This window comes from Hypomesus nipponensis, chromosome 12 (genome assembly GCF_054491055.1).
Source record: "Hypomesus nipponensis isolate SF chromosome 12, ASM5449105v1, whole genome shotgun sequence".
NCBI classification, from domain to species: domain Eukaryota; kingdom Metazoa; phylum Chordata; class Actinopteri; order Osmeriformes; family Osmeridae; genus Hypomesus; species Hypomesus nipponensis.
In genome coordinates, this window is record NC_140372.1 from 3,321,359 (window position 1) to 3,336,782 (window position 15,424).

General features: G+C 47.8%; 1 protein-coding gene across 1 annotated transcript; it reads right to left on the reverse strand.

Annotated features, from left to right (window-relative positions):
• Positions 1-687: 687 nt before the first annotated feature.
• On the reverse strand, positions 688-15,212 carry gpr137c (G protein-coupled receptor 137c). The gene is made up of 7 exons (XM_084668550.1): positions 14,536-15,212; positions 5,225-5,274; positions 3,888-4,125; positions 3,352-3,501; positions 1,690-1,815; positions 1,281-1,405; positions 688-932 (listed from the first exon to the last, which is right to left on the reverse strand). The coding sequence occupies exons 1-7, from the start codon at positions 14,920-14,922 to the stop codon at positions 728-730; spliced, it is 1,281 nt and encodes a 426-aa protein (XP_084524676.1). The 5' UTR covers positions 14,923-15,212; the 3' UTR covers positions 688-727.
• Between the last annotated feature and the right edge of the window lie 212 nt (positions 15,213-15,424).

Genomic DNA, 15,424 nt, shown 5'->3' on the forward strand with positions numbered 1-15,424 from the left:
CTACCTTATGTTGGGGGGGGGTGGGGGGGGTTCAGCTCGGGTAGATAAGCCCATCTTCCAGGATCACCACGTCACAAGAATACAGACTAATGGAGGGGCAGGTGTACTCTGAAGCTCTCTGTCCTCACTCTGTCCTCTCGTCAGAGTAAGTAAGGGTCAAAGGTCGCCTGCCGGCTCCCAGACGGGAGTCTATGTGCAGTGTGGGGGGGGGAAGCGGGTCAACCCAAAGGGCAAACATACGATGAACAGCCAGCGCAAGTCAAGTGTGGTCCTTGCCAGTAATGATCGACATCTGGGGGAATCTGACGACTCGTGCCACACCCCTCCTATGCAGATCAAAGTCTCCCGTGGTTATTTCTTGAAACTCCTCACCCCTCAGGTTAACACGTGTGTCCCCGCAGGATGAATCATTCCTTCAGGAGGGGTGACTCTCTCCCTGTGGCCCCTAGAACATCCCTCCCCCTCGTTTTGTTCCCCTCTGACCGCCTCACCCTCAAAGAAGGTTGTCGCCGCGGCAACCGCAAGCCGGGGCGTGTGCGTAGGCAGGGGGGGGGGGGCGGTAAAGTGGCTTGGCGAGGGTGGGCGCGGCGGCGCCGACGGGGTTGCCGCGGTAACCGGAGCTTGTATCCAGAGAGGTTGGGATCGCCACTTGTTTTGTTTTGGTCGTTTTATCTTCCGGGGGTGGGGGGGGCGGGTCAGTCGGGTGGAGTGGGACGGGGGTGTTGCGTTAGATCTGAGGGGTGCAGTAGTGATTCTGAGGGGTGGAGTAGTAGTTGTGGTGGTTGGTCTGGATGTTGCCGTAGGCCAGCAGGAGAGGAGCGGTGGAGGCGTGGGGGCCACCCAGGAGGTGGGGAGCCCCCGTCAGACTGCCCTTCCTCTGGATGGAGCCATACCAGCTGGGGCCTGGCTGGGGCGTGGAGGACAGGACACTGCTGCAGGGGATAGGGGGAAGGACAGAGGAGCGTTGGAGTGAAGTCTGGGTTTGGCCGTGTGTGTTTATATGGTGTTGTTGAGCGTCAGACTACATTTACATTTATGCTTTTAGCAGATGCTTTTATCCAAAGCGACCTCCAAGAGAGAGTTTGACATAAGTGCACAGGTCACTGATCATAACAACGAGATATCCCCAAACATTGCGGGTAGCCAAACATGTACCATACATTGTAAAAACCAAATAAGTCCCAAAGGGAAGAACAATAAGAGCATGTAGTTAGACAAGTTACAATTAAACAGCAAGAACCTCAAGTGCAAGAGTGGGCGGCTGAGCCGTGGGTACACACCTGCGGCGATCCGCCCGGGTGATGGCGCTCCGGGAGAGGTCGTCGTCGCTGTCGTACCTCCGCGGGTTGTCGAAGAAGTAGGCCCTGGAACTGAAGCTGTGGCTGTTGATCATTCCTCCTGGAGCCTGGTGAGGGAAACACAAAACCACAGCAGGTCTTTTTCTCCAGTCTCCAGGTCTGATCTAACCCCATCGGAGGGGTGAAAACATCTGCTTTCCTGCACAGCTGAGAGCAGGCAAGTCGTGTTAGATCGGTGGGAGATAAGCCAGGTCAGAGGTAGGTAGGGCGACAGGATCGCCGTTTTGCTTATGCTATCGCCATTTCTTTGAGACTTCATTTGAAGTGGAGGACAGACAGACAGACAGGCAGGCAGGCAGGCAGGCAGGCAGACAGGCAGCGAGGTCCTCACCAGGTTCTGGTTGGGCCTCTGGACCCTGAAGAAGACTACCACCAGGCTGGTAGGAAGCAGTTCCCAGAAGAACAGGATGATGCCAAAGATGATGTACGCTTCTCCGCTAATTTTCTCCACATCTGCCTGAAGAGTGAACGGAAAAGACCACACAACCACACACACACACACACACACACACACACACACACACACTGCAATGAGAAATACACACTTATTTGCTTGTGTCAAAACGCGAACACACCAATCAGATATTTGAAACAAACCATAGAAACAATTTGAATAAAACAAGCTGTCCATAATATCACAGGTTTAATCCAGTCCCACTGTCAGCTCGTCGAATCCTCAGTCAGACAGGAGATTTGCACACAGATACAGTGGTGAGTGTGTACACAGATTAGAGCACGGATAAAGGCTCGTAGACAAGGACGTGAATACAAGTGAGAGGTACACAAACACAAAGATAATCCCTCCAGAAATCACAGAATATATTCCCATACCAACAGACTGGCACACACACAAACAGGGAGACAGGAAGCCAAAGATAAACACACACACACACACACACACACAGCTCCAGACTGGCCCAGGGCGACCTGGTGCTGTGCAGGCTGGGCCGTCTGTCTCTGGGGGAGAGCCCTATCTAGGTCAGCAGCACCAAGCAGACAGACAGGCACCAAGCAGACAGGCACCAAGCAGACAGACAGACAGACAGGCACCAAGCAGACAGACAGACAGACAGGCACCAAGCAGACAGACAGACAGACAGCAAGACTGCAGGCCAAGAGAGACAGGCAGCAAGACAGAGAGGCAGGCAGCAAGACAGACAGGCCGAGAGACAAGCAGGCAGCAAGACAGACAGACAAACATATAGCCAGGCAGTGCTGTCCCTGCCTGTCTGGTTATTTATAGACAAACAGAGACCTTTCCCCCACAGAGTCGAGATTCCACCAAATCCCATCAAATGGATTGATCTGCTGGAGCAGCTCTGTCATGACCTTCTGAGCTCAAGTTAAGGGCCATGTATGATTTTACACACACACACACACACACACATCAACAAATCCCTGCTCTTGGAGTGAGTCATGGCAGATTTGCATCAAGCAAGCATTTCTTTGACACGATCAGAAATGTAAAAAACGTGGGCAAACAAACACTCGCACATACAATCAAATCAACCCACTCAGACAACCAGCCATGAAATATAAAACAACAGCAGACTAGTTTAGGATAATCACAGTAGCGCACACACACACACACGAGGTGTTTGCACATTGATTGGAGTAAAAACAGATGATTAATAATGTTTTTCAACCCCTGAATCAGTGTGTGTGTCTGTGCTGTAGGAGCGGGGGTGGTGTGTGTGTCTGTGCTGTAGGAGCGGGGGTGGTGTGTGTGTCTGTGCTGTAGGAGCGGGGGTGGTGTGTGTGTCTGTGCTTTAGGAGCGGGGGTAGTGGGCTGCAAGGCTGCATTGTGAGCTGTGCTTATGTGAGACACCAGAGTTCACCAAAGGTTTATAGACACTCGTAAAGATGGACAAGGGGAGAAAGCGAGAGAGAGAGATTGAGAGATAGAGATAGAGAGAGAAAGAAGAGACAGAGAGTCAGTTGCTGTGACCAAGCATGCCTGGGTGTGGTGTGGCGGCCTGGGGCCAGGGCCTACCTGGTCAGAAATGTTGTACCAGCCGTAGTTGAAGGGGCTGGGCCTGTCCTCAGGGGCCAGCGCCACCACCACCAGGTTGTAGCAGGCCCTGGAGGTGTAGAGCAGGATGACCGCTGCACCGATGGCTGTGGCCTGGCACACGGATGTTCCCTGTGGAGCGGAGGGAGGGAGGGAGGGAGGGAGGGAGGGAGGGAGGGAGGGAGGGAGGGAGGGAGGGAGGGAGGGAGGGAGGGAGGGAGGGAGGGAGGGAGGGAGGGAGGGAGGGAGGGAGGGAGGGAGGGAGGGAGGGAGGGAGGGAGGGAGGGAGGGAGGGAGGGAGGGACACAGTTACATTTCAGTGTGGCCAGTATAAACTGCTTGCCTGGCTGGTTTGCTACCATCCATCTTAGATTTAAAGTTCAGAATTCTAATCACCGGCTTTACACCAGATGGTCAAATACAGTTGCATATTCAGCAGACAATGACGTAAGCTTGTGCAACAACAGACACCGAACAGCGTCTCTTCAGAGAACCCAGGCGTCGTTCCGCCAACTGACCTTGGACTCCAGGTAGACATTGGCAGAAGACATCTTGGCGATCTTGAAGATGCAGACGGCGAGAGAGACGGCACAGAGGACGAAGAGGCTGTCGTTAACCAGGACCCGCGCCAGCACCGCCCGCCTCACCTCCCCCTCGCCCCCCTCGCCCGTGCCACTCTGCACCAGCATGGCACACGTCACATTCACCACCAGGAAGAAGAGGCTGGCGATGAGGAAGGCCAGGCGCATGGGCACTCTGGAGGAGGGAGGAAGAAGGGCAGAAGGAGGGGATGACAAGAGTAGACAAGAGGGGGGGAGAGAAAGAGAGAGGAGGATAGAATGAGAGAGTACAGGGATGGATTTAAAAGGGGTAGATTGAGAGACAGAGGGGGTTGGTAAGAGAGTGGAAAAGAGAACAGGAAGCAGACAGGCATTAAAACTGCTGCTTCCACCTCTGTATTGGAATTGAATAACAAATCAGCAAGAAAAATATCATAGACGAAAATACATCTTTTGTTGTATAGTTACCATTTAAAAACAGATTGTTTTAACATGAAGTCTCTGGACTGATCCTACAATCTTCAGTCTACTGGCTCTAATAGAGGGCTTTTTCCACTCTCTCCTCTCCCTGTCCTTTCATCCCTAATACATCCCTCTCCTTCCCCTCTCTCTTCTCCCCAGAGCAGGAACCCTGTGTGTGTGTGTTTGGGTCTGTAGTGTGTGTGTGTGTGTGTGTGTGTGTGTGTGTGTGTTTGGGTCTGTAGTGTGTGTGTGTGTGTGTGTGTTTGGGTCTGTAGTGTGTGTGTGTGTGTTTGGGTCTGTAGTGTGTGTGTGAGTGTGTTTGGGTCTGTAGTGTGTGTGTGTGTGTGTGTGTTTGGGTCTGTAGTGTGTGTGTGTGTGTGTTTGGGTCTGTAGTGTGTGTGTGAGTGTGTTTGGGTCTGTAGTGTGTGTGTGTGTGTGTTTGTACAGTTTGTGTGATAGAGGGGTGAGACTGCAGAGGGACAGAGGGGGGGGGGGGGGGGGGTAGGGATTTGAGGTCTCAGCTTCACTCCTTGTCAGACATTAGCCGCCTGATCAAAGCGCTGATTTGTCCAAATCCGGACCCCACCTTCCAGCCCACATCAAACAGGACCCCTGGAGACCGTGGTCTCAAGTCAGCGTTACATCTAATACTGCCTCCATCACACCCTGCACTGGGGAAACACTAATACGTTAACTGAACCTACGTGCTTTTAACTGGATGAAAGATTCAGAAATGTTGTTTTCGTAGTTGAGCCAAGTTTGTCCATGTCCAAAACACCCACATTGGTATTTCAGCCAGTGTCAAAGTTGGCTAACTGGGAGAGGCAACTTACTTGTATTTATTGAGTTCTGGTGAATATTTTGCTTTGGCTTTAAACATGACCTGAGGAGAGAGAAGGGGGGGGAAGAGATAAAAATATGATGGTGATGCAGTTCTTCATCTACAGACGTGAACACATGAGGACAGCTCGTATTCTGTAAACCGAGGCAGTTTTTGCTCAACAAAAATGAAACATAAAAACATGTTTTCCTGAGAGACAGTGAACATTACACAAACATTACACAAATTACACTCCACAGTAAATTTCAAAACCCCTGGAAGTACGGTAGACTCATTCACTGTGTCGTTCTTCTCCATGTTACAAAAAAACATGCAATCCACAGCGCTAAGAGGCCAGGATAGAGACATTTACATTTAGTAATTTAGTAGATGCTTTTACACAACGTCATTTTGGCAGGGCGGGGAATCGATCCAGCGACCATCTGATTACTAGCCCGACTCCCTCACCGCTCAGCCATCTGACTCCCAGTAGAGACACCACACAGAGTAAAGGCTTTGTCAGAGTCCGTGGTCTGGCTCAGCCAGCATGGTGTGTCAGCCTAGTGGCCTATCAGCGACAGGGTAAAGAAAGGGCACTGACATACCAGAGTATAATTATAAGAGCTGATGGCATTTAGCGTATATACACTTGTGCATTTTGAGATATATATATATATATATATATATATATAGATATATATATATATATATATATATATATTTGTCACTTTGTTTTAATGTATAAATTATTCTTTATTTTGTGTATTTATTTACTTTATCGCCTGTTTATTTTTTCCTGTATAACTTATTTGCATAGGCAGTTTATGGGGTTTGGGGGGGGGGGGAATAAAAACATCATGGCCGCTGACACAGTTTTAGCATCTGGCCATAGAGGCTCCACCAGAAAACAGTCGTCAGCGTCTCAGAAGCCAGACCCAGATAGGCCTAAATCTGGGCTGAATCTATGGTCCTGGCCAGGGACCAGAACATGGAGAGGGTGCAGAAGGGGGAGACTTGACTAGACCTTCCCCCCTCCTTCTCCTCTACCACTGAACGGCTCTGGACTTGTCCCAGGGCCAGACCAATGTCAAACCAACAGCACTACTGAAAAAAAAAAAAAACATTATAAAAGAAGGAAGAAAGATGTGAGGGATTCAATACAAAGGCATCGTTCCTACCATCTGCACTCAAAAAAGTTCTGTCACACTGGTCCCCATGGCAGAGCTCCATCTGGGGGCCCTTTCGTATCTGACTGAGGAGCAAGAATGGGTCCCCTGGCAGAGCTCCATCTGGGGGCCCTTTCGTATCTGACTGAGGAGCAAGAATGGGTCCCCTGGCAGAGCTCCATCTGGGGGCCCTTTCGTATCTGAGTGAGGAGCAAGAATGGGTCCCCTGGCAGAGCTCCATCTGGGGGCCCTTTCGTATCTGACTGAGGAGCAAGAATGGGTCCCCTGGCAGAGCTGATCCTTTTGGTTTGTGATTGCTGAATGTACCAGTTTCTCTAGTTGAGCTCTCTGAGTAGAGACATTCTGGTATCTTATGAGTATCGGTCTTAAACACTGGGGTGCAGTGGAAGGCCTTCTCATTAGAGGTGTGAGAGACAGGCGGAAAAACAAATGGTGCTCTGGGACTGCCACAGAGAAATAAACCACATACACAAAACACAAGCACATTCATAAGGCTACATTGTTTTCCAGATACACACGCAAGAATGTAGCCTTAACCATCAATCAAGCAGCTGCCTGAGACAGTGCAAGATCCATACAGATGTCTAAGCCTTTACACACACACACACACACACACACACACACACACACACACACACACACCACCTGCTCTAGGTAGATGCTTGCTACCAGCCACCCCGTAAAACAAACACAAGGCGGGCTATCCCTTTCAATCAGGCTTTTCCATCTGTTTGCTATTCCTTGCACTCCTTGTTTGTCGGCCTCGCCAGGCGCTCAACTCTCATCAGCTTGCTCTCAGGACACTTCTACACACAGAAGGCCTAAACTTCTATCTCTTCTTCTTCTCTCTTAACCCTAACTAAGACTGTTTTTTTTTATTTTTTATAATCGCCCGATAACAAGTCGCCCTCACGGAGATCGCTACCGTTTCCAGATTTTATTTAGAAATAGAGAAAGACATGTTACATGACATGATCCATAGGGAACAAATATGACAGGCCGATTATTTATTAACAACTAGCAAGCAAGCTGACCATCATATAATTAAGTTCATTATAGTTGCCAAAAATGGTTAGCTAGCTAGCCTAGCCAGTAGTAGGAGCAGTGATAGCTACCCTAGCTACTACTGTGTCGTGTGTGTTAGATAAACCTTGCCTTCGTAATTGTCAATGTAGCTCAAAACATGAACCCTTTTCCCCCCTTGCTTGAAGGGCAGCAACATAGAATCATATGTACATCTTTAATTTGAATTTTGGGACGATAACCCGAACTCCTCGTAAAAACCGGCATTTTGTGCGCGAGAACTAATGTAACTGCTCGCTACTGGAAGTTGTTGACCTGGCAGGTGCAATATGCGGAAGTGATGAGTGCATAGTGGGTGTATGTGGATGTGCCAAGCGTAACTATTGGCATTTCGGTCATGATGAATAAAAGGCAAAATGTTGTGAAAAAAAATTATTTTATTTTTATAATAATTTACCAACAGTATGTATAAATATTTTGATTCATTTGTCATATTTTTGTTTTCATTGGTTTGGCGGCCCACCTGCATTACCATCGCGGACCACTAGTGGGGCGCAGCCCACAGGTTGGGAATCGCTGATTTTTGAAATCAGGGAGGGAAAGGTGCATCCATGTGCACGTACCAACTTTGTCCACTTAGAACCGCAGTGTGAAATTCACATGCTGGATGGAAATTCCAGGACACCTTTGAGAACCCTCATCAGTTGAAGGCACGAGAGGGGGGGTCTAGATTCCATGTCGTATCACCTGACCTTCAAGGTCCTGAAGGCTACTGGAGATGGCTAGTCCTTCACTGTATATGCATGCCTTTCTCAGCCCCAGGAGATCAATATTGGCATTTATGTTGTTGTTTTTAACGACATGACATGTGAAAAGGACTAGCCTACACAAATCACTTTTAGTTGGATTTAATGTGTCTGGGGGCACCACAGGAGAGAATATGTCGTAGCTTCATCCATGTGGAGGGTGTGTTTGTACTTGTCCCTGTAACAGTGTCCATGTGTTGGGGGTTGGTTGGAAGGGGGAGGGGGAGATGACCTCCATGCAGTGTAACAAATGTCTGGGTATCCCAGACTGTCCGTTCAGGCAGGGAGGCAGGGAGAACATGGACTTGGCTGATTTCAGGACTTAGAGGCAGGATGAGGCAGACAGGACTGGGGAGAGAGAGGAAGGAGGGAGGGAGGGAGGGAGGGAGGGAGGGAGGGAGGGAGGGAGGGAGGGAGGGAGGGAGGGAGGGAGGGAGGGAGGGAGGGAGGGAGGGAGGGAGGGAGGGAGGGAGGGAGGGAGGGAGGGAGGGAGGGAGGGAGGGGTCAGGGCTGCCTGTTCTGACTGACTGGCCCACTTCTCAAATTCAGAACTAGTCTTCTGTCTACCAGGATACAACAATAAGTGTGTGTATACAGTATTTGTGTGTGTGTGTGTTTGTTTGTGTTGGTCTAAAGGACATATGAAACCTTCATCCCACCACAGAGATGACTCTCCCAGGACCCTGCGGGCCTCAGTGAATGTCTGCACGCTCTGACAGCTCTACATCACCCTCCCTAGGAACATGAAGTATTCATGGAAAGTAAAATACAACAGCACAGACAAAATATAAACAGTGAAACTGTGCTCCTGTCTCTCGTGTCCCTAGAGATGGCCACGCGCGCGTGTGTGTGTGTGTGTGTGTGTGTGTGTGTGTGTGTGTGTGTGTGTGTGTGTGTGTGTGTGTGTGGGGGCAAACCCATGGGACCCTAGGCTCTCTCCTTGCTCTCTAACTCAAAGCCCACTAAGTGAAGCAACCCTCTAATGTCCTTAATATTCGAATGCACTTGCACTTTGTCCAAACTGTGGAGCTCCATGTGATCATCAAATGTTAGTATTAGCATTAGCATTTGAATGCACCAGTTCAAGAAAACAATAAAGGACACACAAACACATGGTATTAGTCTGAAACGTGAGAAAAATAAACAATAAGAAGAAAAACACCAGGCAAAATACTGGTGTGTGTGTGGTGAGGAGGAAGGTGTGCAGAGAGTGACAGGTACATAACATTAACACATGACTCCCATAAGCGGGTCATTGCAACCCACAGCTGTCAGAGCAATCTAGGATTGGCCAAAAGTGTGAGTGCGCTCGTATAGCTGCCTAGCCAATGAGAGAGCAGTAAACAGTAAACAACATTTAGCTTTTCACCGAGAGAGAGAGAGAGAGAGAGAGAGAGAGAGAGAGAGAGAGAGAGAGAGAGAGAGAGAGAGAGAGAGAGAGAGAGAGAGAGAGAGAGAGAGAGAGAGAGAGAGAGAGAGAGGAAACGCCAACTCTGTCTCTTCTGCTCTTCGGTCGACAATGTAGTTTTACCTTCCTCAAAAGTATTCCGAGAAGGAGCATGTGACCATTACCTAATAAGTGTCATGTGACTGACGGACGCTAAGAAACTCTGCTGGTGTGTTTGTCACACTGCAGGTTTCTGTCAGGACCGGTCCCTTGTCTCTTCATGAACTGTCACATCTGTATAACTGTGTTGGCGTTCCCACACATTCCCACTTTTCTTTAGGATTTGCATTGAACATCAATAGGTTACCTAAAGTGCCATGTTGCCATCAGCACTGTTGCCCCAGAAGATAACCTCTGGGTTCCCCGACAAAAACCAACAGAAAAACTCCCACACCAACATTTCACATTGTCCAAGCTGACTGTAGCATCTGCAAATCTTTAGTCATCAAATCTGTATATCCCTTTTTACAAGCAGTGTCACAGAGGGCTTCACATACGCCCATGGAACTGCCCCTCAACCAACCTAAACCCTCTAGGAAGACAAAAGGGAAGAGCCCTGACAACTGTGAGACAGCACCCATCAGCTGGGTTCCCATGTTACCATGCATGCTGTAGGCGACAGCAAGAACATTACTGGACTTTCTACACAGACTCTGAGGTAATTTACCATTGTTGACATGACAGAAATAAGACTGTGTGTGTGTGTGTGTGTGTGTGACCAAGGGGAGGTCAGAGGTCATTTCTAGGTTAGACCTATGGTTAATGTATATCAGAGGTTAGTGCTAGGGTAGATTTACAGGGTCACGTGTCAGAGGTTGTTAGATCAGGTGTTGCATAGGTCTGTGCCCCTGGCTCTCTATGATACAGCCATGCTTTCTGCCAGCAGTTTAACCTGGCAACCCTAGAGTGGTTGGGTTAACAACTAGGCCCCATTTAAAAGCAAGCCTGTTTGGTTGTAAACATCACATGACAAAACCTCCCAAACTGAAATCCCAGGCTGAACAGAATGAATGACCTGTGTCATTCATTCTGGGTACGTCCTGATGACTGGACGTACCCAGAAAAACCTGTTTGTCAGACCTGGGGCATGACTCTTATGCCTGCCTCTGTCCCTCAGCCTGGCTCTCTGCATCCCGCCCAGTCCCTCACAACCTTCCTCCCTCAATCTCTCTCTCTCTCCATCAGTTTGTGAGTTGCAGTAAGGTCACACCAGCCTGTTTTTCAGCATCTAGGATACGCCATAATGCAAAATGCAGACCTGGTATGAAACAACAAACAATTTGGTGTCCTTGATAGTGTAGACTGAGTAACGTCACATCACAAACACGTCAATTAGTTCGGGTTAAGGTTAGGCATGTTCTCTGGGCAGAAAAACATTCCCCTTCAACATGTTTAAATCGAACACGTTATTTGTCATTGATGATGAAGCTCGGCTGTGATTCCCTGGGACAATCTCCACGCAGGAGGAAACACAAAAACAACATTCCTGGTATTCCAAAGAAACAAAGACTATTATTCACTCCTCTCCAGCGCCCTCTCCTCTGTCACTGATCTCGTCTGTTCCTCCTCTCCTGCGTACCAGTCAGCCAGGTAGGACAACTTTTCAAAAAGGCCTAGTTGTGGCCTAGTTAGACTACACGTTAGCTTGCCTGACACATTTGTGATGCACACTGCACTCACTGGAAAGCCGCTCTCGAAAGGAGCAGCATTGGTCATAAAGTACTCATTATTGTTTTTCTATGGATGTTGACCCAGTTCCATTTGACACCAGACGAAACCTCCGCTCACTGAGGAACACCATGTCAACATGCGCCGGGGAAATTGATGTGAAGAGAATATAGAAACACCCAACATAAACGTCTTCGATTAGGGTCATTATGTGTCATGTCTGACTGTGGCCTACTGTAGCCGATAAAGGATGGTAGCCCTTGGTCTAGGCCTAGTTGTCAAGTTTCTATAGAAACTATTTCAACAGCAACATGTCAGCCAACACAGTATGGGTATTCTCTTTGATCATACTTTCCTCTTTTTTCGAGAGAGAGAGATTTTAGATGTTTGATCTAGAGCCTTTCCACTGTGGAACCAGAGCCAGCTAGTGTAAGTTGTAGAGCACATTTATTATCAGGTGTTTAAACCCTGAAAATCCCCTGGATCTCGAGGGAGTCTTTCTAGTGTCTAAATCTGTCTCAGGGGGAAACCTCTCCAAGACAAAAGCAGAGCTGCTCCATTTTTCACTTCTCCTTCTCCTCTCCATCCATCCTGCTACCTCTCTCGCTCTCTCTCCTCTCCCTTTTTCTTCATTCTGGTCCTTGTATTAACTTGAAGTCCTAAAATACATGGATCGGTACAATTGACCCATATCAGGGACTAGCTGTACGTAAAACACAAATAGCTGGAATTCAAAGCACCTTTATGACTTTCTGCCATGCAAAGTGGTGAAACTACAATCGGAAAATGTGACGCTGTGAGGACATTCCGGATGTCTCCATGGAATGCAGAGTGGAAGATGGAGGGAGAAAAAGAAGCTGAGAGAGAGAAGAAGAGACAAAGAGGAAGATAAGCATGACACCTAATGTCTGTCGTGTCAATAGAGATCAAGGAATCCTTTGCAAACTGTATACCCACAGGTCATTAAGTGCAGATAGACAGTTAAACTTTAACACACACTTCTTATCACACATCGTCTTGGAAACGCTCCAGTCCCAACCTGTCAGACTCCTGATCATCCTGAATAACAGTAGTTAGTAGTTCAGCAGTTCACCATGGTCCACTTTGAAATGTTATTGCGTTGCACTCAGTTGACCTACTTTACTTAATTCTGTCACAATGCACCATGAGCACAAATATGTTCAAATTATTGGGGAATACATCCAACAGGATTAAGGTACATCTCCTTAAATTGCCCTAGTAAATCAAACAACGAAAGTCTGACAATCCATTGTTATGGCAGACAACACTGCCCCTGGAGTCCACTGCATTGCCAGAAATCTCCATCCAGTCTCCCTCCTTCCTAATAGAGCATATTCAGCATCCACCTTTGCCCATTCTGCAGCCCACAAGATGGTGGCTGTGTTTTTCCTTTACAGTTTTGAGGCCCCGGGAGATTTGTGATACTGTATGCCAGGCATAGGTTTCAACAAGACCACTATCGCTCCTTAACTGCCCCTCTCTCTCTCTCTCTCTCTCTCTCTCTCATCCTCCTTTTGTTGTGCCTGGAATAGTACAAGACGGAGGAATGAGGTGATGTAATGCTTCTGCAGGTGCCTCTGATTGGCTCCCCCGTTTAAATGCCAGCTCCTACGCCAGCCCGAGCAGAGTCAGTGCGCTGCCTCTCCCTCAGTCGAACGCTCGCCAGAGAGAAAGAGAGAGAGAGAGAGAGAGAGAGAGAGAGAGAGAGAGAGAGAGAGAGAGAGAGAGAGAGAGAGAGAGAGAGAGAGAGAGAGAGAGAAAGAGGGGCTTCGCTCACACCCACAGGGGGAGAAGAAAAGTCTCACACACATACACACACACACACATCCTCCTGACTCCAATCTCGACACATAGGTATTGTTCCAGTGATCTAAAACACGGGGGGCACTGAACAGCTGCAGGTGAGGTGACATTTGCATCCCACGGCTGCCTGCCCAGAGCACACCGACAGGAACCCCGCTCTGGGCACAGTCCCACAGTGGTGAGGAACGGGCTACGTCGTATATAAAAGCAACCACTCCGCACACAAACAAAGACCTGCCATTCAAATAACATTGTTGGGGGGCGTCTTTATCTAGATTGATAGGTGGAAACTGAGCACTCGGGTATTTTAAGAGGACACTGGCTATGGTGGGGTTTATTTTGAGGCTTGAGGGGCATCATGGTTGCCTGAGCTCTTATTGGTGAACTGGAGTCAGGTGGCTGAGCGGTTAGGGAATCGGGCTAGTAATCAGAAGGTTGCCAGTTTGATTCCCCCGACCATGCAAATTGATGTTGTGTCCTTGGGCAAGGCACTTCACCCTGCTTGCCTCGGGGGAATGTCGCTGTACGTACTGTAAGTCTCTCTGCATAACAGCGTCTGCTAAATGACTAAATGTAAACTCTTGTGACTGCAGGACTGGTGGTATTAGGGTCAATGTGGAGATAGTCTTCAACTTAAAAAGGCTTTGCATGACTGGTAGCATGACACATGCAACCATTTGATCCTAGTCAGCAACAATAGGAAAACAACAGGGTGTTCAGTAAAGATAATCATGGTTGTAAAGCTCATGTCCAGTAATCAGAAATATGTTTCATTAAAAAACAAATCGGAAATACATGGAGAATGGTGTCCCTTCATTTGTCTCATTTCCATTTAAGTATGTTAGGTAAGTTAGTCATGATTAATGACGACAGGTCATGATGATGAAACTCATCACATGACATCCTTGATTGTGTTCAATACACATCATTCCATATCATGATACGCATGTCATGTGATGTATTACTAATAATGCCTCAAGTCTTGCACAGTGAAGAAATGCTGGTCATCTGAACGACTGAATTTCCGTGAGAATTTGTAAGTAAACCCCAGACCTAGAGCCCAGTGGCTTTGAGGTTTGAGTTTAAGCATGCCCCCGCAGGACAGACCATGGTCAGCTTTGTTGTCAACAACTGTCCACTTGCACGGGACCAACAGCAAGAATACAGGATTTGTCATAAACTCAAACTGACAGGATGGACAATAGGATGTCTGTTTATCAGCTATTGAACAGGACAATGCGTGGACTTGGAACAACATGATGTGGTGTGATAGCCTACTGGTATCAGTAGACACTTTAAAACCGTATGGATTAATCAGGTTAGAATACATCTGTGATACATGCAAAATAATAAGAATAAGGTCACTTACCTGTGCAAAGTAAAGATTCAGCAAACATAGCGTGAAGAATTGCAGGCATATGGGGAAACAGTACAGAAGCCAGTAAGGCAACGGCTGCAACTGGTTTGCTTGGACAACGTTCTTGAAGTAGAATGAAAATAATGTAGTCCTTAGCGCCGACCACAGCAAACAGAGAAATAGAAAGACACTCTGGTAGCTGAAGCGCTTGTGTCCGTAGTGCAAAATCAGCCAAAGTTGCAAGTAAACAAACACAAAAAGGAGCGAGTACAGGATCGTATACACAATGGTGAGCCCGAGCTCTACGGACGGAGGAACCGCAGCTTGAATTGGTTCGTCGGATGAGTCCGTAACAGAGGTAAAGATACTGAGACTGACCTGGTTTTCTGATAACAACATAGCGAAATATTCAGTGTAACAATTAAGTAATCAATTTCACTATATTGCTACTGCCAAAATAGAATAATGGGGTCAAACTTTTCATGTATTTCCCCCACGAACTGGTTCAAAAAAACAAAATAGTCCATTAAAATATACCATGCTCTCGCTATCTTTTTCTAAAAACAACTACACTAACTAAATAACTAATTTGTGGGTTTGCAAAACCACAAATAACTGCACAAGCCAGGTATAACAACAGACAAACAAGAAAAAACCTCCAGAGAGAACCCCCCAATCTCTGCAAAGCAGCTTCTCTCTGAGCAAAAAACAACTTAGAAAAAAAGGGGATGTGATGCAGAGAGCGATCAGCTGGTTAAAGCTGCTCTTAGGGCCTGCCTCCTGACCAATGAAACGCTATTGTGCATCTGTCATAGTGTTACGCCATCTTGGCTCTGTTTTCTGCACGTTTGCAACTGAGATGTTGTCCTTGGGAGCCAACATGGTAGTTAGTCTCAATCAT